The sequence below is a fragment of the Equus przewalskii genome, chromosome 9 (assembly GCF_037783145.1).
Source record: "Equus przewalskii isolate Varuska chromosome 9, EquPr2, whole genome shotgun sequence".
Taxonomy (NCBI): domain Eukaryota; kingdom Metazoa; phylum Chordata; class Mammalia; order Perissodactyla; family Equidae; genus Equus; species Equus przewalskii.
The window spans coordinates 39,535,037-39,560,344 of NC_091839.1; the positions used below are offsets into that span (position 1 = coordinate 39,535,037).

General features: G+C 38.7%; 1 protein-coding gene across 2 annotated transcripts; it reads right to left on the minus strand.

Annotated features, from left to right (window-relative positions):
• Positions 1-1,921: 1,921 nt before the first annotated feature.
• Positions 1,922-15,373, minus strand: CGA (glycoprotein hormones, alpha polypeptide). Of its 2 annotated transcripts, none has more exons than XM_008515151.2 (4): positions 15,153-15,373; positions 4,241-4,347; positions 3,015-3,199; positions 1,922-2,268 (listed from the first exon to the last, which is right to left on the minus strand). In XM_008515151.2, exons 2-4 carry the CDS (start codon positions 4,338-4,340, stop codon positions 2,191-2,193), a joined length of 363 nt encoding a protein of 120 aa, XP_008513373.1. In that variant the 5' UTR covers positions 4,341-4,347; positions 15,153-15,373; the 3' UTR covers positions 1,922-2,190. The 2 variants fall into 2 exon arrangements, with proteins under 2 accessions (XP_008513373.1, XP_008513374.1); XM_008515152.2 differs by having other exon boundaries at positions 15,113-15,346.
• Between the last annotated feature and the right edge of the window lie 9,935 nt (positions 15,374-25,308).

A 25,308-nucleotide genomic window follows, 5' to 3' on the forward strand; every position in this document is an offset into this window, starting at 1 on the left:
CCAACTCAAGTATCACCTGCCCTGTGACGCTCTCCGTGACGAACTGCACCACAGTGAGCTAACCAGCCCTCCTGTTAGGCCACCAAAGTCCACACCTCTCCCATAGCATGCATCTCGCTAGATTGTAATTCTTCATTTATGTGTCTCTTCCCCACTGGACTGTGGGTTGCCTCAGGGCAGGGTCTGTGTCTTACTCATCTGGGCCTTCCTAGGACCAGCACCATGGCGGGCACATGGTCAGATGGAAGGTCAACATGGCCAAGACATTTCACCCTAGTGCTCACCAGGGTTGACTTGACTGATCTGAGTCACCACGGGGATGTCCCCTTCCTCTCTCATTACTCCTTAAATCCCCTCTGTCAGACAGACTGGTCCCAGATGGAGGGCAGTCAGTAGCTTTCCTCTCCTGCTGAATCCTCCAAACACGCCCTCAAGACCTGACACATAGTAGATTCCCAAGGAGCATCTGTTCAATATTGAATGACCCGGTGGTCAGCACCATTGTTCTCTTGAATTAAGCTGCATTATATCTCCTAAAGAATCCTCATGTCTCTGAATCCCCATGATCTAACAATGTGCCAGCACTTACTACACATTCAATAAATGTGTAATAAATAAACGAATGAACGAGTGAAGTAATGCATTCATATGTATTTCAGTGTTTCTTGAAAACACTTTAAGTTTTCACCCTGACACCTGGTGTGTTTACCAACTGTTGGGAATTGGCATTTCACTCAGAAATGGAATCTTGACGAATTGATGATGACTGAAATTTTTTTGGAAAACCATATCTGTGACCAGTGAGATTTTTTTAAACTTCAGGCTCCTTTAGGAGCAGAACTTTTAGGTGGCTTTGATCTCTACCATAGCTAATAAAATTTAATGGGTAAAAACCATGGTCCTCAAAGTAAGTACTCTGTTTTTAAGTATAACTACTCAATAAATGTGACTTGGAAGCATATCACTGCTCTTAAGCATTTGGATAGAACTCAGTGAACGTGCTTGTTACTCCACCTAGCCCACAGTGAGTGCTCACTGAGTACTTTGCTCATCATTTATCCGTTCCCATCCAGATCTGAATGTGGAATGTAAGAGCTGATGCCTCTGGAATTTCGAAGCAATGTCCAATTTTAGTTGAGGACAAGGATATTCCTTCCTTAGCCATCATTCAGTTACAACCCAGCTGCCAGAGACTCATAAGATGTACTTTACTTTCTTTTTCTTTTTTTTTGACTAGGCATAGATAAGCAGATAGAAACTTCAGGCTGGGAAGGATTTTGTCTTTCCCAAACCCCAAAGCAATGTTCTCCAATTTTTTTTCTGATTGAAAACTTCTACCAGTAAAAAGTTTCTGACCAAACATTCCCAATAAATGCATACTTATTTATTCATAAACTTTATGCATGTATTACCATACTAATGTATCTACTTTTATAAAACTCATCAAAATGGGCATTTAGGGGCCAGCCCAGTGGCATAGAAGTTGGGTTCACATACTCCACTGTGGCGGCCTGGAGTTCACCAGTTTGGATCCCAGGTGTGGACCTACACACTGCTCATAAAGCCATGCTGTGGCAGCACCCCACATACAAAATAGAGGAAGATAGGCACAGATGTTAGCTCAGGGCCAATCTTCCTCACCAAAACAAATGGGAGGGGGCATTTAAAGAGGTGATACAAAAAGGAATCAAAATAGAGGTTATGTTTTCTTCCCTCCCCCCCAGGGGATTGTCTGGTAACTGGCCCCTGCCTGGAGGAGCCACACTTGTTCTGGAAGGCTCCACGGGAATGAGACTCTCCAGTGTCAGGTCACTGAGTACGTGAGGCCCCCGCTTACTCATGGGCTCACTCCTTTCAATTAACCCTATCAAAAACAACTGCCTTTAAACTTTTAAGAAAAAAATAGAATTCAATGATAAACTGATGATTTAAAAGACTTTATTTCCTGTGGAACCAGCTTTTTGTGATCATGCTAAATGCTGTATTTCATTCCAAATCAAAAGAGCTAGACTGCCGATCAGACTGTCAGATAAAGAGAAAGACAACAAAGCTGCAGTATATCCTCGAAGCATGCCAAAGGGGAATGGTAAGAGAAAGGTGGGGGGTATCTCACAAGGCCATACACATTGAACAAATTAATTTTCCACTCCAGGAAATCAGCAGTCATCCACAAGGCACTTGGTGAAACATTTAAATCTTGTGGTGATAGCAAGTGCTGCAATAGCACTGGGTGTGGTTCTCCAACTTGATGTTTCCCATCACTGTGACCTGAGGGGGAAGGAACAAAAAGAGAGAGAGGAATTAGATAGACAGATAGATTGCTAATAGACAGATAATAGATAATAGGTAGATAGATGATAGATGGATAGATAGATAATAGGTAGATAATCATAGATAGGTAGGTAGATAATAGGTAGGTAGGTAGATGATAAATAGATCAATAATAGATGATAGATCGGTAGGTAGATAATAGGTAGATAGATGATAATAGATAGATAATAGATACATAGATGGTAGATAGATAAAAGATAGATAGATGACAGATAAATGATAGATAGATAATAGGTAGATAGATAGTAGATAGGTGAGTACATGATAGATAGATAGACAATAGATAGATAGATGATAGATGAGCAAAATTGAAAACAGTAAAATAAAATTGTCCATAGCCACCTGAACTAAATAAATGCTTGCTATATTTGCGTATTCTCCCTTTCAGTTGATATTTTCACTCTAAAATGTTAGATTTGCGTTGTCTAAGTGTGGTATATACTCTCTCCCAACATGCCCCTCATCACCTCTACCCCTATTCTCTTCATTCTGAATAAATCCAGCCCGTACCGGCACGCTTACAGGCTCTTTTGATTAAAGGGGACAAATGCAGCCCCTCCTTGCACAAATGCCCACAAAGGATAGGTCATCACACACCTCTGGCGTTAAACCCCACAGGTGTGCTCTGGGACATTCCTCTGGTTAAACTGTTAGAAAGCTTCTGGGGCCCTTTAAGTTCTTACCCTGATAAATGCTTTGGCCACACAGCATGTGGATTCTGAGGTGATGTTCTTTGGGACCAACATTGTCTTCCTGGACCTTGCTGGAGTGGGGTACGCTCTGGAGAAGCAGCAGCCCTTACACTGGTAAATCGGGATGCCCAGTTTGAAGAAGTACTTGTTTTCCCTTAGCTTGCATTCTGGGCAATCTATCACAAAAAAGGCAAAGACTGAAATAATCCAAAAATGATTCAAAAGGAAACTATGAATTTTTGCTTTTAATGGGATGTTAAATATTCTTTTTTCTATTGGAAATAAAATAAATAAATACTTTTGGCTATATGGTAATCTTCATACCTAATATTTATTTGTACTGATTACAGTTATTTTCATGGGAAAACAATTTTTGCAGATATGCACGGGAAATCTCAATAGCAGCAGTGTCTCTCTCTACCCCAGTGCTAATAGTGAGCCTATGGTGTGTCGACAGGGAACACAAAACTTGACAACTGAAAGCTCCATGCTCACCTGAAAGGAGAATTTTGCCCAGAAGCAAAATATTTTCCCCTTTCGAATCTGCTATTGTTTTTTCCTCATAGAAACTCCAAATATTGACAGAGAAAAGTATGTTAGAATTAAGAAAGCTTGTCGACTGTAGAGAACCTGATGTTAGATCAGGCATTCATAGTTACAAACTGAGATGAAAATATTACCACTTGTCTAGAGAAAAACCATAACCAATAGTAGCTCACAATTTCATAGCAGATGGAATTATATCAGCCACTATATGAGATTTTTCAAACAATATAACAAAACAAATTTACTGTGTAAAGTGGTTTTGTTTTTCTCACTTGTGAGCTGATGTGAAAATTCATCTACAAAGGCAACTTTAAAATCCTCTCAAACCTTCTGGGAAAAATGTCAAAAAAATAAAAATAAAAATAACGAGCTTAACAGAATAAGGAGAATTTTCTGATGGTAAAACTTAGGTAAAGAATAATCAGGAATCTATTTCAGATGAAAATGTACCAGCTGCTATTTAAATGGACATGTAAGATATCGTTTTCACTGTACATTTTTGGAAACTAATTTAATTTTATGTTCACAATCTTCAAGTGCCTAGATATGTACCCAGCAGCAAAGATTTATTACACATCTGAAAAGAAGGTGGAAATGTAATTAATGGAGTATTGATGTACATCTAGAAATGTGCTTTTCTTATTACTGCAAATCCAAGTTCGGTCACACACCCTGCGTTGTAAACTCTCCATCAGGAAAGGAATGGAGAATATGCAGAAACACGGACAATGTGGCCAGGATGACAGCTGCATGTTTTCTGTAGTAATCCATGGCTCTTCTGCAAAACAGACATGGGAAAAAAAGTTACTCTAAAATTGGCTTCCCAGGCATAACAACAGCCAGTAGTTTTAACATTACTACTAATAATAGTCTTCGGTGTCTTGACCCCTCTGTTGGCAGCCCCCAACACACTGTAAAGCCATATATAAAAACACAATTTCTCTTTGGGAAAGAGGCAGGGAATTGAATCTCCCTATTTCTCACATCAACCAGTAGAATCAGGCTTATCAACAATAAATTCTGTTTTTTCAATATGTCATTCTGTTAAGAAGCCTCCATGTCCTTATTTGAAAAACATAAAACTTCAACTTGACAATGTCTAAGAATATGTACAAGGCTGGGTGGACAGATGGATGGATAGATAGATGAGCTTTTGTATGGTATATAAAATATACAAGGCTTTGAGCCCATCCTTCCCATTCCCACGTTACCATGTGGCTTTTTATTCACTGGTGGTGGGTGAGCTTTAAGGCTAACTGTCAATGTGCAGCAGTAAGTGCTGACCCAGCAACGTGGCAGGAGTAGACAGCAGAGAATGTTAATCAAAGTTTGCCTAAATGCACTTCTTGACTTATTTATACCTGTAGATACAGCTTTATCTAGCATTTTGAGTGCATGAGATGGGCTATCCAAGGTCAGCTGAGTGACTTACCAAATCCAGGCATTGACCTAACTACATCTGAGAATGGGGAGACAGGAAATTGGATTGTATCCCTACATGCCCCAGAAAAATCTCATGTAAGATAAAAGAGGCAAGGTTTTATCCTCTTTTTTATTTTACTTTTATTCTTTTGGTGAGGAAGATTGGCCCTGAACTAGCATCTGTTGCCAATCTTCTTCTTTTTTCTTGAAGAAGATTGTCCCTGAGCTAATATCTGTGCTGATCCTCCTCTATTTTGCATATGGGACACTGACACAGCATGGCTTGATGAGCCATGTGTAGGTCCATGCCCAGGATATGAACCCGTAAACCCCAGGCACCAAAGCAGAGTGCACAAACTCAACCACTATGCCACCAGGCAGGCCCCTTTATCCCTATTTTTAAAGTGAAAGTGTTATGGATTCCTTTTGCTCAAACCATGAGATAAGAGAGTCAGAGCATCATTTACTAATAAAAAGACAATTAAGAACATTTAAAGAAGAATTAACATCAATTTTACAGAATCTCTCTTAGAAAATAGAAGAGGAAGAAACCATGACCAAGTCATTTTATGAGGCCAGGATTACCCTGACCTCAAGACCAGACACATACAGAACAAAAGAAAACTAGAGTCCAGTGTATCTTATGAAGTTAGATGTCAAGATCCTAAACAAAATAATAACAAGTTGAACCCAGTAACATATATTATACAATGCAACCAATTGGGAATAATTCCCAGCATGCAAGGCTGGTTCAATATTTGAAAATCACTTAATGTCATCCATCACATCAATAGGATAAAGAAGAAAAAAGCCGTATGATTACGTCAGTTGACACAGAAAAGCATTTGAGAATATCCAATACTCTTTCATGGTAAAAACTCTTAGCAAACAAGAATCAAAAGAGTTTTCTCAATTTGATAAGGAGCGTTTACAAAAACCTACAGTTAACATCATACTTAATGGTGGAAAACTGAGTGTTTTCCCCTTAAGATCAGGAGTGTGGCAAGGATGTCCACTCTCACCACTCTTATTCAATATATTACTGGAAGTTTTAGCCAGCACAATATGGCAAGAAAAAGAAATTAAAGGCATACAAATTGAAAGGGAAGAAATGGAACTATCCCTATTTGTAGATGACATGATCATCTGTTAAAAAAAAAAAAAAAGGAACCTACAAAGAAGGTCCTGGAACTAATTAGTGATTTCAGCAAGATTGCATGACACAATGATCAACTGCATTTCTATATACTAAAAACAATATCGTGAAAGCAAATTAAAAACTCAGTACCATTTACAATCACTCCAAAGAAAATACTTAAGCGTAAATCTAACAAAATATGTACAAAAGTTGCATGCTGAAAATTACAAAATACTGATGCAGTAAATCAAAGAAGATTTAAATAAATGGAGAAACATCATATTCATGATTTGGAAGACTCAATATAGTAAAAATGTCAATTCTTTCCAAAGTGACCTCAACATCTAATGAAATTCCTATCAAAATCCCAGCATAACTTTTGTAGACATAGACAAGATTATTATTATTGAAAAGCAAAGGATCTAGAACAGATCAAACAAATTTAGAAACAGAACGGGAGGAATCACTCTTCCCAGTGTGAATGCTTATTGTATATCTACAGTAATCAAAACAGTGTGATGCTGGCAGAGGGGTAGACACAAAGATCAATGGAACAGAATAGAGAACCCCAACTAGACCTACACAAATATGCCCAGCTGGCTTTTGACAAGAATGCAAAGCAATTTAACACAGGAATTTACCCTTTTCAACAATGGCTGCTGGATAAATTGGACATTGATAGGCAAAACAAAGACAAAAACAAACAAAAATTCCTCAATGTAAATCTCATACCTTATATGAAAATCAACTCAAAATGGATCATAGCCTGAACTGTAAAATGTGAAACCATAAAATTTTTAGGAAAAAATTGGGGAGACCAAGGGCTACATTAAGAGTTTTTAGAGTTGATGACAAAAGTGTGATCCATAAAAGGAAAAATTTATAAATGGGACCTCATCCAAATTATGGGTTAGTCCTCTGTTAAGAGGATCAAAATACAAGATACAGACTTGGAGAAAATATTTTCAAGCAACATATCCAACAAAGGACTGGTAGCTAGAATATATAAAGAACTCTCAAAACTCAACAGAAAAAAAAATCCAACTGGAAAATGGGCATTGCACTGAAGAGGATATATAGATGGCAAATAAGTACATGAAAAGTATTCAACATCAGTCATTAGGCACATGCAAATTAAAACCACAATGAGATATTACACACCTAACAGAATAGCGAAAATAAAAAATAATAACACCAAATGGATGCAGAGAAACAGGAAAATTCAGACATTGCTGGTGGGCATATAAAATGGTAGAGCCACTCTGGAAAACAGTTTGGGATTTTCCTGTAAAACTAAACATGCACTGCTATATAACCCAGCAGTTGCACTTTTAGGCATTTATCTCAGAGAAATGAAAACTGTGTTCCTACAAAACTTGTATAGGAAGGTTCATAGCAGCTTTATTTATGAGTCCAAAACTGGAAACAATCCAAATGCCCTTGGCAGATGAAGGGTTATACAAACAATGGTACTTCCATACTAGAGAATACTATGTAGCAACAAAAGGAATATATTATTGATACACATGCAACTTGAATGTATCTCAAGGGCATTGTGCTGAGTGAAGGTTGCATACTGTATGATTCCATTTGTATAACACTCTTGAAATAAAATCATGGAGATGGAGAATACACTAGCAGTTTCAAGGAGTTAGTGTTAGGGAGCTGAGAGGGGTAATTGTGGCTATAAAAAGATAGTACAAGGAAGCTTTATAGTGATGGAACAGTTCTGCATCTTGATTGTGATAGTTATCACACTAGTGTACACACAGGATAAAACGGCATGGAACTACACACGGACAAACACACACAATACTAGTGAAATCTGAATAAGCTCTGAGGGTTGTACCAATGTCAATCTCCTGGTTTTCACGCTGTGCTATGGTTATGCAAGGAATCATCACTGGGGGAACTGGCTAAAGGGTACCTAGGACTTCCTTGAACATTTTTTCACAACTTTCTCTGAGTCTATAATTATTCAAAAGAAAAAAGGGTTTTTTTTTTTTTGGGAAAAAAAAGACATCTCAGGATGAGATTTAAAATTGTACGTGAGTCAAACTTGTGGTTATTTTTCATGTAGACTGACATAATAAGACCATGTTTTTGTTAGATGTTTATATCAACTCCTACGTCTTTTAAGAATAATTTGTCAGACGTAGAACTAACAGTTTATAATATAGAAAAACCGACTGCCTAAATATAGGTAAAGCTAAAACATATATATGTCATTATTTCTACCTGATATACATACTTATACACAAGTAATTATGGGCATTATTTTCCTTCATCCATGATTATCACTGAATAAATATTGTTCTAAGTCAGACATAATATTATTATTGTGATTATTTATAATTAACATTTAAATGATTTGTAAAATAAGTAAACACTCTTCCAGGGTACCATGCAAGCCATATATAAATATATATACAGCATATTTTGTATATATATATACATAAATATGACTCACCGAGTATCATACACATCCACCCATATATTAAATGGGGTACAAAGACAGACATGCTGCTTTTTGATGTGGGAGTGACAAAGTCATACTGCAGAGGGAACGTAGGCTGAGAGAGATTTTTGCAGCCACCTTTGGGGCGTACAACCTGCCATTGCAGTGAAAATCTGGGGGCAATGAACAACAAGGGGACTTCTCTTTGCAGCTCCCCTGCTCTGTTTTGATCACAGAAAAAGATGCTTATAAAGTAAATTACCAGGATTGAGAAATCTGTAATCTCAGCCTGTCTATTCTATTATTGCAAGACTTCAAGGCAAAGTAGATTTTTTTTATCTCTTATATATCATGGTTTGATGTGCATGTTTGCATGTATATATACATATACATATTCTATAGTTATATGTAAAAGATTGTTCCAAAAAGACTGCAAGTGCTTGGTACAATGTGACATCCTGACCTTCGCTTGCAAAGACGCTGCCACTGCTCCCCCACTGCCAGAGAGCGAGGTTTTCGGTTTTTCTGATGCTTGTGATAGATGGGGTGACTCAACCCTACTCTCCACACCAGGAAGCCCAACTGACTCATAGCACATTTTTGAGATGACTGGCTAGGATTAGAGGCATGATTCTTTGTTAACAAAATAGATTAAATCTAACTGACTTCTAGAGGGTTAACCTAAGGCTTCACCTCATTAGCCCCATCTAACCCAGCTAACTACCAAGGACAGGAAAAGTAAGTTGCCTTCAGTGAACAGTAACTAATGAAAGGGAACCTTGAAAGTAAAGCCTTTAAGCCCCAGCACACCACCTGGCATGAGATAGGTATTCAGTAATTGTTTGTTAACAGAAAACAGGCCTGTAAGTTTTAACATCCTGCCTGGTCCAGAGAAGATAGCAATAGCTCAGCCTTGGTGAAAGATTTGAAGGTGGAGAGTCGCAAAGGAAAGTAGGATGTTCAGAATCCTGCATCCCACCCACTCCCACAGAGCAGGCCCTTGAGCTGGCTCTCTTCTACCTCCTGCCTAGCGACCACCTCTGTCTCCAGGTGGATGAATTTAAAGAGTCTGGGGTCAGTGGTCAGGAAACTGAGCTTGGAGTGGGCTTGGCTACTAGTTTTCTTTCCTCGTGTGCTCTCGTTGCAGTAAGTGGGTTTTTACCTTGCTCTTGTAACATGTGCTGAAGCCTGGGTCCAGCAGTGAGAGTCTTGCATGATCCTATGCTCTGTCCCCAACCTAAATAATCCTCCAGGTTCCCTCTTCTTCCAAGTAGATGCTCAAATATTGTTCCCAGGTACTAGACTGACCTGGAAACCGATTAACACATTCACTAATAGTTGTCTCCAAAGAGAGTGACAAAGGATGGCTGAGAAATGGGAGGTATAAACGAGTAGAGACTGTTTAATACTCCCACAATGTGCCTCAAATCCTTTTAGCCATTCTTTGATATAGATAATTCATGTTTCCTCTATCTTATAAAAAGATGACTTTTGGATAATTTGACAGGGGTTCAACATTTGTTAGGTGCCAAATTTAAGGTCCAAATTGAATGCTTGGAAGATTTAAAGACTGAATAAGTACCTGCTACATGCCAGGCACTATGCCAAGTATGGGTGACACAAATATGAATGTTTCCTGCCATCTGATCCAGACACAAAGGCAAACTACTAGGAGTTAAGGTGATCAAGGCTCTAATAAAAGCATTTGCTTTGGTAAGCTGGAGACGTGAAAACGGAGAGATGCAAAACTAATGAGAACAAAGAGCATGTGCATTTACAGCAATAAATATATATCTCATTGTTTTGACATTTGTACAGGAGCTTCATGTATTCTGTAGTTCTCACAATTCCCCAGAATGTCAAGGTGTGAATAGCGTAGCCCCGAAGCGCCCCAGAGGAAACAAGGCCAAGTGAAGTCATACGGTTCAGCGGCAGTATGTGGGATGAGATTCTACTTATCAGTCACTTAACAGTGTTTTGAGCCTTCACAAAATTTTAAAAGGGAACAAACTTGTTTTCCAGATGCAATGGAGAGAAAAGAAGTGAAAAAAGAGGTCTCAGAGACAAGAGAAATAAACCACACAGCTTGTACAGCCATGCTTTGCAAAACATGGGGGTTTCCATAAAGAACAGAACAAAAGATGGCCTTAAAGTATTTATTTTAAAAATAAAGCAAAAGAGCAGGGAGTATTTAGAAGAAAACTGAAGGTTTCATAGAATTATAAGAATGATTTCAATTCCTTTATGGCCATTCTTGTAACAATTATATTTTGAGATATTTCTATGCTTAATTGACTAAATTTAAGGGGCTTATAACAATATGTACACTTTCTACTTTAATTGTTATTTAAAGACACTTTACAATGTTAACATAATTATGTAATTAAAATCTTGGTTTTTCCATTACCCTTCTGGTTTTTCCAGTACATCAGCATTTTTTAATTGTTTACATACTAAATGGAAAAGAAATTTTGATAAGACAAACTCTATGCACCATAAAATATTGTCTTAAATGAGAAATTCAAATGTTTTTTAAAAATAGTCAATTTTTAACACTATTGCAGCAATAAATGCTATCGGGAATAAAACATCGGATAGTGTCAATTTATCACTCAGAAAAATTAAACACCAAAGGCCAGAGAAGTTTTTTATGGAGCATTATTCTAGTAATGTAAGAATCTTTCTTGTAACTTTTAAAATTTGTACATTATACTTTATGTTTCAGCTCTTCTCATGCAATCTTTTGGCGCACCAAGTATCACTCCCATTTAAAAACACTATAGTATAAAAACATGTTTAATTTGCCTTGAAGTCTTTCAATAATAGGATAGACAGGCTGGGATTACAGATTTTTCAATCCCAGCACTTTTTACTTTATAAGTATCTTTTTCTGTGATCAAAACAAAGCAGGGGAGCTGCAAAGAGAAGCCCCCTCGTTGTTCATTGCCCCCAGGTTTTCACTGCGATGGCAGGTTGTATGCCCCAAAGATGGCCACAAAATTCTCTCTCAGCCTACATTTCCTCTGCAGTATGACCTTGCCAGTCTTGCATCAAAAAGTAATGGGTCTATCTTTGTACCCCATTTGATCTAGGCGGGCCCTATGACTAGTTGGACAAATAGAAAATGGCAGGAGTAACACTGGGCCAGTTGGGGCTGTGACCCTACAGTGACCTGGCAGTTCCTGCTTCCTTTCTCTTAGAAGCCAGTTGCCATGTGAGAAGTGCTACTCCTCTGAGACCACTGTAGGATAAGAAGTCCAAGCCACAAGGAGAGGCCCTGGAGAATGAGATGCCACATAGAGAGAAAGAGGCCAAGAAATAATGAGTGAAGAAGCCATCCTGGATGGCCAGTCCAGTTGAGCCTTAAGATGACTCCAGCCCCAGCCAGTACCTGAAGGCAAAGGCATGAGAAACCCAAGTAAAGAACTGCCCAGCTGAGTGCAGTACACCCACAGAACCTTGAGAGAGAATAATAACTTGTTGTTTTACCCACTAAGTTTTTGGGTAGTTTGAAGCCCAGCGATAGATAAATGATATAACTGCTCTCTCTTATAACAAAATTTCTCCTCCAGGGTTTGAGATATGGGACCACAATCTTGCCTCTCTACTTTCTCCTGGTTGGTACTTTTCCTCCGTGGGGAGTAAGTTACATAACACATATTCAGTTACTCTACCAGGGACAATGAAACAAAGTGTGAAAAATTTTGGACTTAGCGTTCTACACAATATCTGCAATACTGGATTTGGTAATAATAATAACTTACACTTTAAAAATTATACTTACCATTAATGGAGCACTTGTATGTGCCAGATATTCTTTTAGGCACCTTGAACACGCAAAGAAATTCAATACCCATGACATCCCAGTGAGGTAGTATTCTCATTTTGGCAGGTAAAGATATTCTAGAGGTGAAGTAACCTATTCAGTCACAAAATTTGCCACTGGGAGAGCCACGATTTTAGAATGTCTCTTCACAATTCCAAACTCCAAGCTCTGAACCACACTTCACTATACTGCCTTCAAGTCTCTATATTTTACAATGAACTTCTTAAATAATTTTTCAGATGGTATATCCCTAAATAGGATGCTGACATCTTTTTTTAGAGCAACTTTGTGTTGTACCAGCTTAAATGTAACTTGCCATGTAATTTTTTATCTTACGTATTTATCTAACTTCGCTTTCTTCAGAACAGCCTTAAGGAAGTCATTTCATTTGGATACAGAGGCATTTATAGCTGATCAAGTTGGGAGGACTGGAGTCTGGTTGGTGGGGAGTGGGGAAAAGAGGAGAAGCATTTGCTTTCCCACACACGCCCTTGCATAATTCTCTTTACGTTTCTGTGAGGAAAGCATTATTATGGCACCTATTTCATAGACTACCAAACTACACTCAGAGAAGTAAAAGGGTTTGCCAAAGGCACCTGAACAGTGGTCTGATCCTAAAATAGTGCCCTTCCATCTTTACCACCCCTGCAGCCTAGAGGCACACAGTTAATCCATTTCCTCCTTTAGGACACTGATCCACACTTGGATCATGCTGTTACCTCTGTCTTTTCTAATCTCATTCCTAATATTGCCTTTGATTCCACTCCCGGTCCAGCCTAAATCCCTTCTCTCTCCCTTTCTCTCTCTCTCTCACCATCTCTCTCAATTAGACCTCAGTGTATTAAGGATGCTAGAGCACTTCTACAATGTTATCTCTGAATCTGAAGAACCAAAGAATTACTGGATTACTTTGTGCAACATTACAAGGGTAATGCTGAAACGTTACAGACCAACACTAGAATTTGCAAGGATTATAAATCCGATAGCAAACTGCTATCGGATTTACAATCTGTAAAAATGGAAGTTTGGGAGCCGGTCCCATGGCAGAGTGGTTACGTTCGTGCTCTCTGCTTCAGCGGCCCAGGGTTTCCCCGATTTGGATTCTGGGTGAGGACATAGCACGGATCATCAAGCCATGCTGAGGTGGCGTCCCACATACCACAATTAGAAGGACCCACAGCTAAAATATGCAACTATGTACTGGGGGGATTTGGGGAGAAAAAGCAGAAGAAAAAAAAAAAGAAGATTGGCAACAGGTGTTAGGTCAGGTGCCAATCTTTAAAAAGAAAAAAAAAAATAGAAGCTTGGTGCTGTAGGTCATGCTGTTCTCAATGGAAATATCAATTATTCCTGTACATTTCCTCTCTGTGAAAGCAAATTATCTGGATCTACTTTTGAATAAGATGCATGTTACTTTCTAATTTTACTGTTTCTATTTGCCAGTCTTACTTTGAGTTTTCACGTAAATTTGAGTCCCACATGAAAAAGAAATGTACAATGAAACTGAAAATCCGTTCTGGAATGTAATCAATTGCTTTTCTAGCATTGGTCATATGCTGCACTTTTCAGCAGGAAATGGTAAGAAATATGACTCAAAACTTAAACAACTCTATTACTGCAAAAGGAAATAAGAAACTTAAACCAAGACCAAAGTTAAAGTTGAAATGAAAAAACATAAATTTTTCACAAATGATTGTTCTTATCTTTCTAAAATAGTTCAAGACTATAGCAAAGTATTTCAATGAAATTTCAGTGACCAATATTTTGAATAATTGAATTGGTGTTAAGTAATTATTTAGAAAGCATCTTCAGAAACTTAAAAATATTCCTCTGTTCTAATGTAAAATATCTTACTTTTGAGTAGAAAAGGAATGTAGAACTTAGGAAAGAAAAGTTCCTATGGAGTTTCTGTATTCCCAAGGGACTCACATAGTGTCAGCCCATAATTCTACCATGAGCCCGAAGCCTGTTCCTCAACACTAAGAAGGAGGGACAAAAAGAGCACTTTTATTTTCTGCTCTTAATTTCCCAACCAGCTGCCATTTCAACTAGCGCTGATGCAAATATAACTAAGGTTAGCAAGGGTTTCCAGAAATTCCAGTTGGAACAAACCAACCGGACTTAAGGAAGCAATTTAGAATTGCAAGGTCACCAGGAATAGTTGGAGAAGTACTATTAACTCTTACTTTTGTAGCATTTTATGAAAGTAAAAATGGAAATGATGTTGTTCAAGAGACTTCAGTGTTGCTCTTCAAGTCCACTCAAGGACATCTATTCAAAAACATCAGAAGCTATGGTTGTTCAGCTGGACAGCTGAGCTGCTTTGTCACCGGCCAGCTTGAAGGTATAGCTACGAATCATGTAAAAACTGTAAATAGAACAATATCAGCAACATACATAATGTCTACTCGCCCTCTGTCTGACTCTCGGAAGTCACTCAAAAGAATGCCTTTCAAACGACATCCAATATTTCCTAAGGAAAGTTTTTAGATACTGACAGGCACTCACGCATCTCAGCAGGAGACATTTGGTTTCTGGCTTCTGTTAGATAACATCTTAGCCTGTGATCACAGACCACAATTCTGCAGACTTCCTCCCAATTCAATCGTGAGTGCTGAAAAGAGAATGTGTAAATGCCTGTCTTTCTTCTTACTAAGGTTTATGCACAGCTCCCCTATATTCTCAAATATTTCACTCACCACTCAGTTAAAATCCCAAAAGTTGTCTCATTCATATTACCTTCCTCTGGACTTTTTGTAGGATGTGTTCAGAGCAGTTGACTGTGGCTCTGAAGAGGGACTCTAGCTTCGTCTTGTGATTTCTCAGTAACTGAGGTTAACACTGTCCTCACCTATCTTTTATAGCAGCAGAGTGATAAGAACTGCATGTTCCCACCTGCGTCTAAGCCCAGGGATCAACAGTAAATTCCATCCAGTGATTGAATGGTACTTCATGTAATTATATGACATCAATTTGATCTTATCTTGTTTCAACTCTTAGATCATTTTTTGTTTTGAGCCATTTTCAGGCGGTGGTGACCACAAGGTCAGCCTATGAAACAAGAGCACGCTGTCATTTTCTACGTAATTTTATCGAGATTTACACACAACATCCTGAAAGTTGACTCTTTCCTATAAACAAGACCCTTTGAGTATCACATTTAATTAGCTAAGTACCTGATATTTACTTATTCAGGGGAAGAGCTGTAAATTTCAGATAATAGATATAGAACATTTCCAGGCTTACAACATTGTTCCAGCAGGAAGCAGGAAAATAAGACACATGACCATTTAGACTTTTCTAAAATTAAATGAGCATTTGGATTTAATAAGGATGCACGGAAAAGGTATGAGGTGGTTCTGAGGACTGATTGGTTCTCAATATTTGTGACTTTTGGGGTTTTTTTCTCATTTCACTTTAGTAAGCTCAGTTTCTTCCTAAACAGAAAATACATGTGTTAAGAATTGCCTGCTGTGGGACACTTAATTTTAAGATTGCCAACACAGTATCTCCCTAAAACCCACCCAGCTCCTCAGATTACGACTGTGACTGCTTTTATCCACACAGAGATTGTGATCCTAAAAAGGCTCCTGTCTCCATCTACTCTGCTCAGTGCATTTCTGTAGGAACTGGCTTAGAAACTACCAACAACCTCCCAAGAGGAGAGCTGAGAAGGCCCCTGTGATACAAAAAGTAACTCTTGTGTAACAACGGAAGAAACTGACCAAAGAAAGCCAAGTTGTCTGTCATTTATTAGCTGTACTAAGTTGATTTGCTTCCATTTTTACACCTTTTCAGATTTCCATTATCTCCTTCCAGTGGTTTCTCTCAATATCTACTCTATCCAGTCACCTTTTCCTGGTGACAATTGATGTCACCATTATTCATGAGTTTCTATCACTCAAATCTCAAAGGATTGGCAGTATATCTTCAAAGTAGCAGACTTATTTTGGAAATCTGGAGCCTTCGAAGTTTCAGGGGAAGGAAACTTTGAGGTCTTATGGAAAAATTCCTTTTCCTCCCCCCTCCCTCCCAGTCAGGCATTTCACTCTCCTTTATTCTCTTCTCTTCCCTCTCCTGGCCCTTCTCTCAATCCTTCTTTCTTTTTTCATCTGGTTGATTAAGTAGAAATGATCTTTCTTGTGTGCTCTTACTATTCTTATTTGGTTTATGATTTAGTAAGAGGTTTTATTTTTATTTCATATGTTCCTATGTAAGAATTAAAAATATTAGGGGATTCAAATGAATGTTTTTAGAGTGTTTTTAAAATTTACAGTATTTTTGTATTTTTTTATACATGATACGACAAAATAAATTATACAAAAGAGTAGTCAAAACAGTCCCCTCCACACATGTGTGACCTCTCCCCGTCTCCAGACTCCCAACTTCCCCACTCAGGGGTAACACTTCCAACTTCTTATATATAACAGAAAATACATGTGTTAAGAATTGCCTGCTGACTTTTGTCTGTGCACATGCATAAGTAAATTATAAGTGACTCCCCATCCTTGTCCACGTATTCTCCTTAAAATGATCAACAGGATACAGTAGTCCCCCATGATCCATGAGGGATACATTGCAAGACCCCCAGTGGATGCCTGAAACCATGGATAGTACTGAACCCTATGTATACTATGTTTTCTCCTATACATACCAGTGATAAAGTTTAATTTATAATTAGGCACAATAAGAGATTAATAACAATAACTTCTCTTTGGCATGTTTGAATTGCCAGCATCACTACTCTTGCACTTTGGGGCCATTATTTAGTAAAATAAGGGTTACTTGAACACAAACACTGCGATACCCTGCCCATCAATCTGATAACTGAACAGCTACTTAGTGACTGACGCACAGTATGCTGGACAAAGGGATGATTCACATCCTGGGTGGGATGGTATGAGATGGTGTAAGATTTCATCATGCTACTCAGAATGACATACAATTTAAAACTTATGAATTGTTTATTTCTGAAATTTTCCATTTAATATTTTTGGACTGCAATTACCCATGGGTAACTGAAACCTCAAAACTTGAAACCGTGGAGAAGGGGGCACTACTGTACAAAAAATTGGAGGAAACTTTGCATTTGTGTTCGTAGTTTAGAGAAATTGTCTTTATTAATATAGTATAAATTATACTTCTTTATACTTTCTAAAATGAGTCTATATTACTTTTCATTATAATTGAGGAAATTAATTTTTAGTTAATTTGAGAAATATAATTTTTAATTGTAATTGGCTAAAGTACTGTTAAAAAAGAAGCAACAGGCCCAAAATGGAGTCATTTGCCCCCCACGGCAATAAACCAAAACTTAATTGCAGTTTCAACCCCTCCCAGAAATGTGACCTTTAAAACAGTCAATCTGAAATTTCCTGATAATCTGAACTATAAAATCTCTGCTGTTTCCTTCCCCTCGAAATAAGATGACCTCACCTGAAGCAATCCTTTCTTTTCCTTTGCTAATAAATTCCTTGCTCCACCGTCCTTCCAATAAAAACTTTCCACTCGTACATCTACTCAGAGTATCTCTCTGCTTGCCGGGGGAGATGCCATGCAATCGAATCGTTGAATAAAGACAATTAGATCTTCAAATTCAGTCGATTGAATTCTGTTTTTTTTTTTTTTAACAGTACTGTTAACAAAAAGATGTTTTTATATAGCTGCTTTCGTGTATTCCTGACCCTTCTATCCCATACCTGATAGCCCTGTTTTCCTCCATCTTAGGTAACTGGTGGGGCTGGTAGGTGAGAGAACTAAAACACTCCTCACTCATTGCAGTTCCCTCCCAGGTGCTAAAGTTTGGAGTGCCCATTACCAAGAAGGTAGACTGGCTGAAGACACTGGGATGACGGCAACCAACCAGCCACCTTCACTAGATGAAGTCCTCAGAGCACGTCATGCCACAGAGGGTGTGCAGGAACGCCTTTGCCTGGCAGTATGACACAGTGAAGTACACGTAGACTATGTCAAATGAATGAACTTTTCCTAATGAAGTTTCGTTGTTTTTTCTTTTTGTGGAAGATTAGCCCTGAGCTAACATCTGCTGCCAATCCTCCTCTTTTTGCTGAGGAAGACTGGCCCTGAGCTAACATCCATGCCCATCTTCCTCTACTTTATATGTGGGACGCCTACCACAGCATGGCTTACCAAGCAGTGCCATGTCCACACCCGGGACCCGAACTAGCGAACCCCAGGCCGCCAAAGTGGAACATGCTCACTTAACCGCTACACCACTGGGCCAGCCCCCCCAATGAAGTTTTGTCACTTACACACTGAATTTTTTAAAATAACCATCTTTGTAAATGTTTCATATGCTCAGTTGATTTGTTTTATTAAACATAATTTGATCTTTCTAATAGCAAAGTCTGATTATCACAAACATTTTGCTGTAATCAGAAGAACAGCTGAGGTATGTAAAACCCTTGTTTTTTCAAGTAGCTTTTTCTTCAGTAATTTCAGTGACACAGTACATGATTTTAAATTTTCAAGCAATACAAGAGTATACATACTGAAAAATAAGCCTTCCTCCTACCCCAAAATCTTCACTTCCATTCCCAAAGGTATCCATTTTTAACAATTTCTTAATGTTTCCAGAAATTGTCTAGTATATGCACACATTTTCTGGGGTTTTGCTGAAAATGAATAGAAACATAATATACACATTGTTTCATATCCTGCCTTCTTTCCTCTTTTTAAGTGTAACACTGTATCTTGGTGGGTTTTTCCATATCCAAATATGCAGGTCTAATCATATTTTTTAATTTTCTTTTGTTTAAAGATTGGCACCTGAGCTAACATCTGTTGCCAATCTTCTTTTTCTTTTTTCTTCCTATCTCCAAAGCCCCCAGTACATCGTTGTATATTGTAGTTGTAGGTCCTTCTGGCTGTGCTATGTGGGACAATGCCTCAGCATGTATTGATGAGTGGTGCTAGGTCTGCGCCCAGAATCCAAACCGGTGAAACCCTGAGCCACTGAAGCAGAGTGTGCAAACTTAACTGCTCGGCCACGGGGCAGGCCCCCCATGGTTTTTAAACAGTACAAAGTATAATGGATCATTAATTCTTTAACCAGTACTCTATTAATGATCATTTCCAGTTTTTTTTTTTTACTATTACAAACAATGCTGTAATTATCATCCCAGTTCTGGTTACATGTACAATTATAGCTCTAGGATACATGCAGGATCAAAGACTATGTGTATTTTAAACTTGTATAGGGTTTGCTCAAGTGCTCTTCTCTACCCCTCAAAGACAATGTGATGAAATATGTTAATTTTTGTGAAATAGATCAAAAATAGTATCTTATTTTCATTTGCATTAATATAATTTTGCTCAGAATTGAATATCATCTCATAAATTATAGGTCATTTATGAATTATTTTTCTGTGAGCTGCCTATTTAAAAATCTTTCTCAAGTTATTTTATTTTTAATTTTAAGCTTGACTTTTGACTCATATATTTTTATTACACCATAGTTTTTATTTAGTCAAATATGTCTATCACTAACTTTAGGCTTGTTGGTTTTATGCATGGCCAAGATACTAAAAAGAAGTATTTGTATTTTATTCTAGCATGTATACAGCTTTATTTATTTTTAGCTTAGATCTTTAATTCATCTGTAATTCATTTGGAGGTGAGGAGTGAAGTAGAAATTCAGCTTCTTTTTAAATCTAAATGGAAAGCCCATTGGTTATAACACCATGTAGGGAATAATCAATCTTTTTTTTTCTTGACTAATCTGAAATGCTACTAAACTCCCAAATATTTTGAGGTCTAGTTTGGTTTCTATATTCTGGTTCATATTAATAAAAAATATTCAGTAAATGATAAATGTTTTAAATTTGCTAAAATCATTAAGTATTAGGTTTAATTATTTAGTGTCTATCTATCAACTGTATCAACCAAAGTGCATGAATAAAGAGAAATAAGACCTAAATCAGATCCTTAGGTGCTAACCATCTGATTCCTATAAGTTAGAAGCACTGGGATTTTCCCTCAACATTCTCTTTGACTTGTCATGAGGCTGGAGGGGAGGAAGAACTATTCCGTTACCCTCTGGGCTCTTCTGGCTGGTCTAGGAATTAAATTGACATGAGAAAGAATAACAGGAGAAAATCAAACAAAATTTAAAACATGTATACATGAGAGAAACCCAGGAAAGCGGAGTAACTTGCCAAAATGGCTGAAGCATCACCTTAAATATCATCTTCAGCCAAAGACAAAGGAAGATGTTGGTGGTAGTGATTTGGGACTTCAAAGAAGAGGAAGGCAATTCATGTGGAGCTGGAAAAGCAAATGTTTGGTAAATGGGTGTCTGCCATACCTTGCAAAGACAATGGCACATGGGGGGACTTTGATTAGATGGGCCTAGCTAGGCTCCTCTCTGTCTGCCACACCTAGTTTATACTACACTATAGTTGCTTATGATATTATCTCCTTCCTGGGATAGGCCTTCTATCTTAAATTCTTTTAGGCAATTAGGGGGAAGATCAAACTTTCTTTCTGAATCTTTTGTTCTTAAAAATAATCAAGCCAAAGAGATACATTTTGGGGTGGCAAATTCTGATCCCCTACATTATAATACCATGTAGGGAATAATCAATCATTTTTTTCTTGACTAATTTGAAATGCTATTAAGTTTCCAAACATTTTGGGGTCTAGTGTGGTTTCTGTATTTTGATTCATATTAATAAAAAATGTTCAGTAAATGTTTTAAATTTGTTAAGATCATTAAGTATTAGATTTAATTGTTTAGTGCCTACCTACTAAGTGTACCATCCAAAGTGCATTACCAAAGAGAAATTAGACATAAGTCATATCCTTTAGGTGCTAGCAATCTGTTCATTATAAATTAGAAGTATTAGGATTTTCCCTCAACATTCTCTTGGACTTGGCACGAGGCTGCTGAGACAGAACCCTGATTTCCTAACCTCCACTTGACTCTTTAATGCTGCATAGCTGTGTTTTTGCAGTATGTCCCATGTTTCATCTAAATCGAAATCACCAGGCTGTTTAACATAGCAAAAACAGATTGGCTAGGTCCAAACTGAGGCCTACTGTGTTACCCAACCAGGTTCGTTTTTGCCTGCAGCCCAGAAAGCCAAATACCAAGATGAGGAGATTGCAGCAGAGAGAGGGTTTAATCACAAGGCAGCCATGTGAGGAAGCGAGACCCTGAGCCTCGAATTCTCTTCCCCAAAAATAGAGACTCAGGGATATTTATAGGATGAGGGCAAGGTGGTCTGAAATGTGGAGAGAGGAGATTGGAGGTGAGGAGAGGTGAGGTAATGATGATCTGTGCAAGCGTAGTCAGACTTCATGCCTCTTCATAGGACCCATGTTCACAAAATGGTGGCATTAGCATGATCTGAGAGTGGAGTTTTTAGCCTATTGACATCAAAATGTCGCCTACCGAACTTCTCCGCGGGCTCAGTTGATGAGTTGGCAATCTCAACTGGCCTGAAGTGGACAAGGAGTTCTAATTCCTGAAAAACAGCTCACATACCCATGACCATGGTGACCCAGGCTCCAGGCAGATGTTGTCTACAGGAGCCTTGTGGGAGTCAGCATAGCATAGCGCCTAAGCAGCACAGATAACAATGGGTGGGTTAAACAGCTAAAGGCTATAATCAGTAATGGCAAAAAGGAAAAAAAACTTTAGTTCCTAGCTATTTAATCATCAATGGCTAACTTTCTGCCTGTTTCAACTGGATCAAAATCTCTGTCAGTTGAGCTGAGAAATTCGTATTTTATATTCCAAAGCTTGAGAGCCATGACTGGACAGCATTGTTTAGTAAGCCAGAAATCTCGTTAAGGAGCAATATGGTTTGTTTTCATCTTCAGTTGCCCCTGTAGCATAACTAAGTTGAAAATGGTGAAGTCATTTGCTCAGCTCTGTGAGCCTCCACTCCACACAAATGGCCGAAACACCCAGCCACGGGAATCTACGAGAAAGATGGCCCAAAGCACCAAACAACTCCACAGCGGTCACAGACGCAGAACCGGCCGCAGACAGTTTCTTGGTTGAGATAAGATTTTTAATCAGCAGCAGCAAGTATGTGACTGACATTCTGAAAGAACAACCTGCGACGTGATGTCTAACACATGCGGCAGGAACAAAATCTCCTCCGAACTGATGGACAGACGCAGGCCAATTTGACACACGCAAATCAGTCAGGAATATTCTCTACTATTTCAGTCAAAACGGCATGGCCTAATCAGTAATGCAAACATCCTGTTTCTCAGGCTAACAATCTCTGTCACTTGAACCCTCAGAGAGATAAAGAAATTGCTGGTACAATAATGCGTAATCTTCTTCTAGTCTGAAATGTTAATAGACCAGGCAAACAAGGTTGCGAAGAGAGGGAGGCCAATCTCACAGGTGAAAAGTCATTTGTTTAACATTTTCCCATTTCTTTTTGCTTTGCACATATCTCCTCCCACTTCCATTTCAGAAAGCTTTTGGTTATAGGCTATCAATGAAAGGCTTCACAGGAGAAACGGGTTTTGTGCAAGAACCAAAAAAAAAGCAATTGTAGTGATAGAGTGGTTCAGTTGTGCTTATAGTGCAGTAGGAGAGGGGAGAAAATGAAGCCCAAAGGAATTCTCTACCCTAATTTTGCAGGGGAAGTCTTAGGAGACATTAGATCCACATTTTTTTTAGATCTAATTTTTTTTTTTTTTTGTCTAAAGCATCTCTGTCCTAGAGGGCTTAGCTATTTTGCTGTGAGAGATAAGGGAGCTACATTCCAAAAACTGTGCATTTTCCCTCTGTGCCTGTACAAATGGCCATGGGCAGCTTTAGAGACAGTGAAGAACTTGGTGGGAGGGAATCCGAGCCACTTTAAGTAAAGGAGATTTCCTTTGGATGATGATTTTGGTGCGGGTCACAGGGATCCCATGGTTCCTACAAGAAGCAGGGGGCGGCATTGCCAATTGTCCTGGCCTAAAATCTTGGCTGCTATTCAATGACAAATATGTTTAAGGGGAAAGTAGGAGACCTTGTCGCAAACATTATCCTGACACCCTCTCCCTACATACCCAACCACCCATACCCCCTGAGCTCTAGCTGAATTGGAGAGTTTTTGAAGGATTCTGTCTAACCTCAGCCTCTAAATGCTGCCCAAGCCTCATTTGGGCTGATCAAGCCCCAGTCATTGTCCAGACAGTGCGAGACTCTGCTTCTTACAAAGGTGCCTCCATGTTTCTCCAGCATTTTGGAGGCAGTATGAATCAGCCATCACCCGCCAGCCCCTGTCCACACCCATACATTTCCAACGCTCACATCTCCCGAATAAATGTACTTTCTGGGATTTGGGGACGCCATGCGGTCAGGACTAAAGGTCCCCCCACTTCATTTATCTCTATACCTAATCAGATTCCATAGGAGTTGTTTTAATGTGGGTCACTCTGTGAAACATTAAAGCTGGATTCCAGGAAAAAAAAGAAGAACAAGAAGGAAGTAGAAGAGTGAGATGTAAAGAATATGAATATACCTGAAAATTGCCAAAGGAAAAGAACATCATAAAATATAGCATGAGAGTTGTTGATCAAGAGATGGAGAGAAACCAGCATGGAAACTGACTCCTAGAGTTTAGAGAATTGAGACAATCCAGTCACTATTTGAGTATGTGGCTCCTCCTACTCCCTACCTATCTCTCCCTACCAGCCAAATACTGTATTTTTAAAAACTAGTTTTCTTTTGAGAATTATTTATGAGATTGAGATAGAGACATTCTAGATGCAACCCCAGAAATAGGGTTGGAAGCTCTGGCCTCGAGCACAAAGCACTTAACCACTACACCACCAGGCCGGCCCTGGAAATTTTTTATATTTTGAGTATAGTGGTGGTTACATGACTGCATATTTTCATCAATACTCAAACCACACATATGGAAAGGATGCATTTTTACTGTATGTAGATCATGCATCACTAAACCTGACTTTTAAAAATAATAAAAATAAAAATGGGAAGGGCATTCCATTCAGAGGTAACAGCAAGAGAAAAGGTAAGGAAGTCTGACAGTATGGTACATGAAAGAGACTACAACAGTTCAATATTATAAGAGCATGTCATTCAAAGCAAGGAGTGGCAGTGATGGAGTCCTGAGCTTTTCACCTGGATCTCCAGCTTTCACCTCAAACTCAATACATCCAACACGAAAGCCTGCACTTCTCTCTCCGGAAAAGTACCATCTTGCTTGTTGGTGATGTCACTTTCCTAGTCACTGAAACTCTAAAGCTAGAGTCATTCTTGACTGTTCCCCTTACCTGTCCTGCCAAACCCCTGCTAGTCTCTTGTAATGCCATGGGTTTTGTGGGTTTGGCAGTGGCAGCCATGGCACATGATGACGGTAATGGTTTTCTATTTTTCTATTTTTCTCATTTTTCTCATATACCATTCTTTCTTACCCCACTGCTCTATAGTTCAGACTTTTATTTCTTCTCATCAGCAGTGGCATGGCAGCCCTCTCACTGATCTTTGTGCATCTGGGCACTCTCCCTTCTTGCCGGATGAGTCTTCTGAAAACACCAACCTCATCCCACCTAAGTTTTGATGTCCTAATCAAAAATTGCTCCAAGGTCCTTGTCAATGAAAAGACCCTCTCCACTCAGTCCTAATCTACTTTTAAATTTATTCCTCAATACGCCAGGTCAACAACCTGCTTCAGAGCCAGCCAGCTCATGTTGTTCATTTCCAGCCGCATGCATTTTCTTCAAGACAGATCTTACAGTTCTGTCTGAAGTATCCTCTCCTTTCCTCTATACATATTTAAATCCTCCTCTTCTACCGTGACCCAGCACAAGTCCTACCTCCCCACTCTCACCTCTCACTCTCAAGTTGTACTTTCTTCCTTCTCCAATTTCTGCAGCACCTAGTGTTCCACCCATT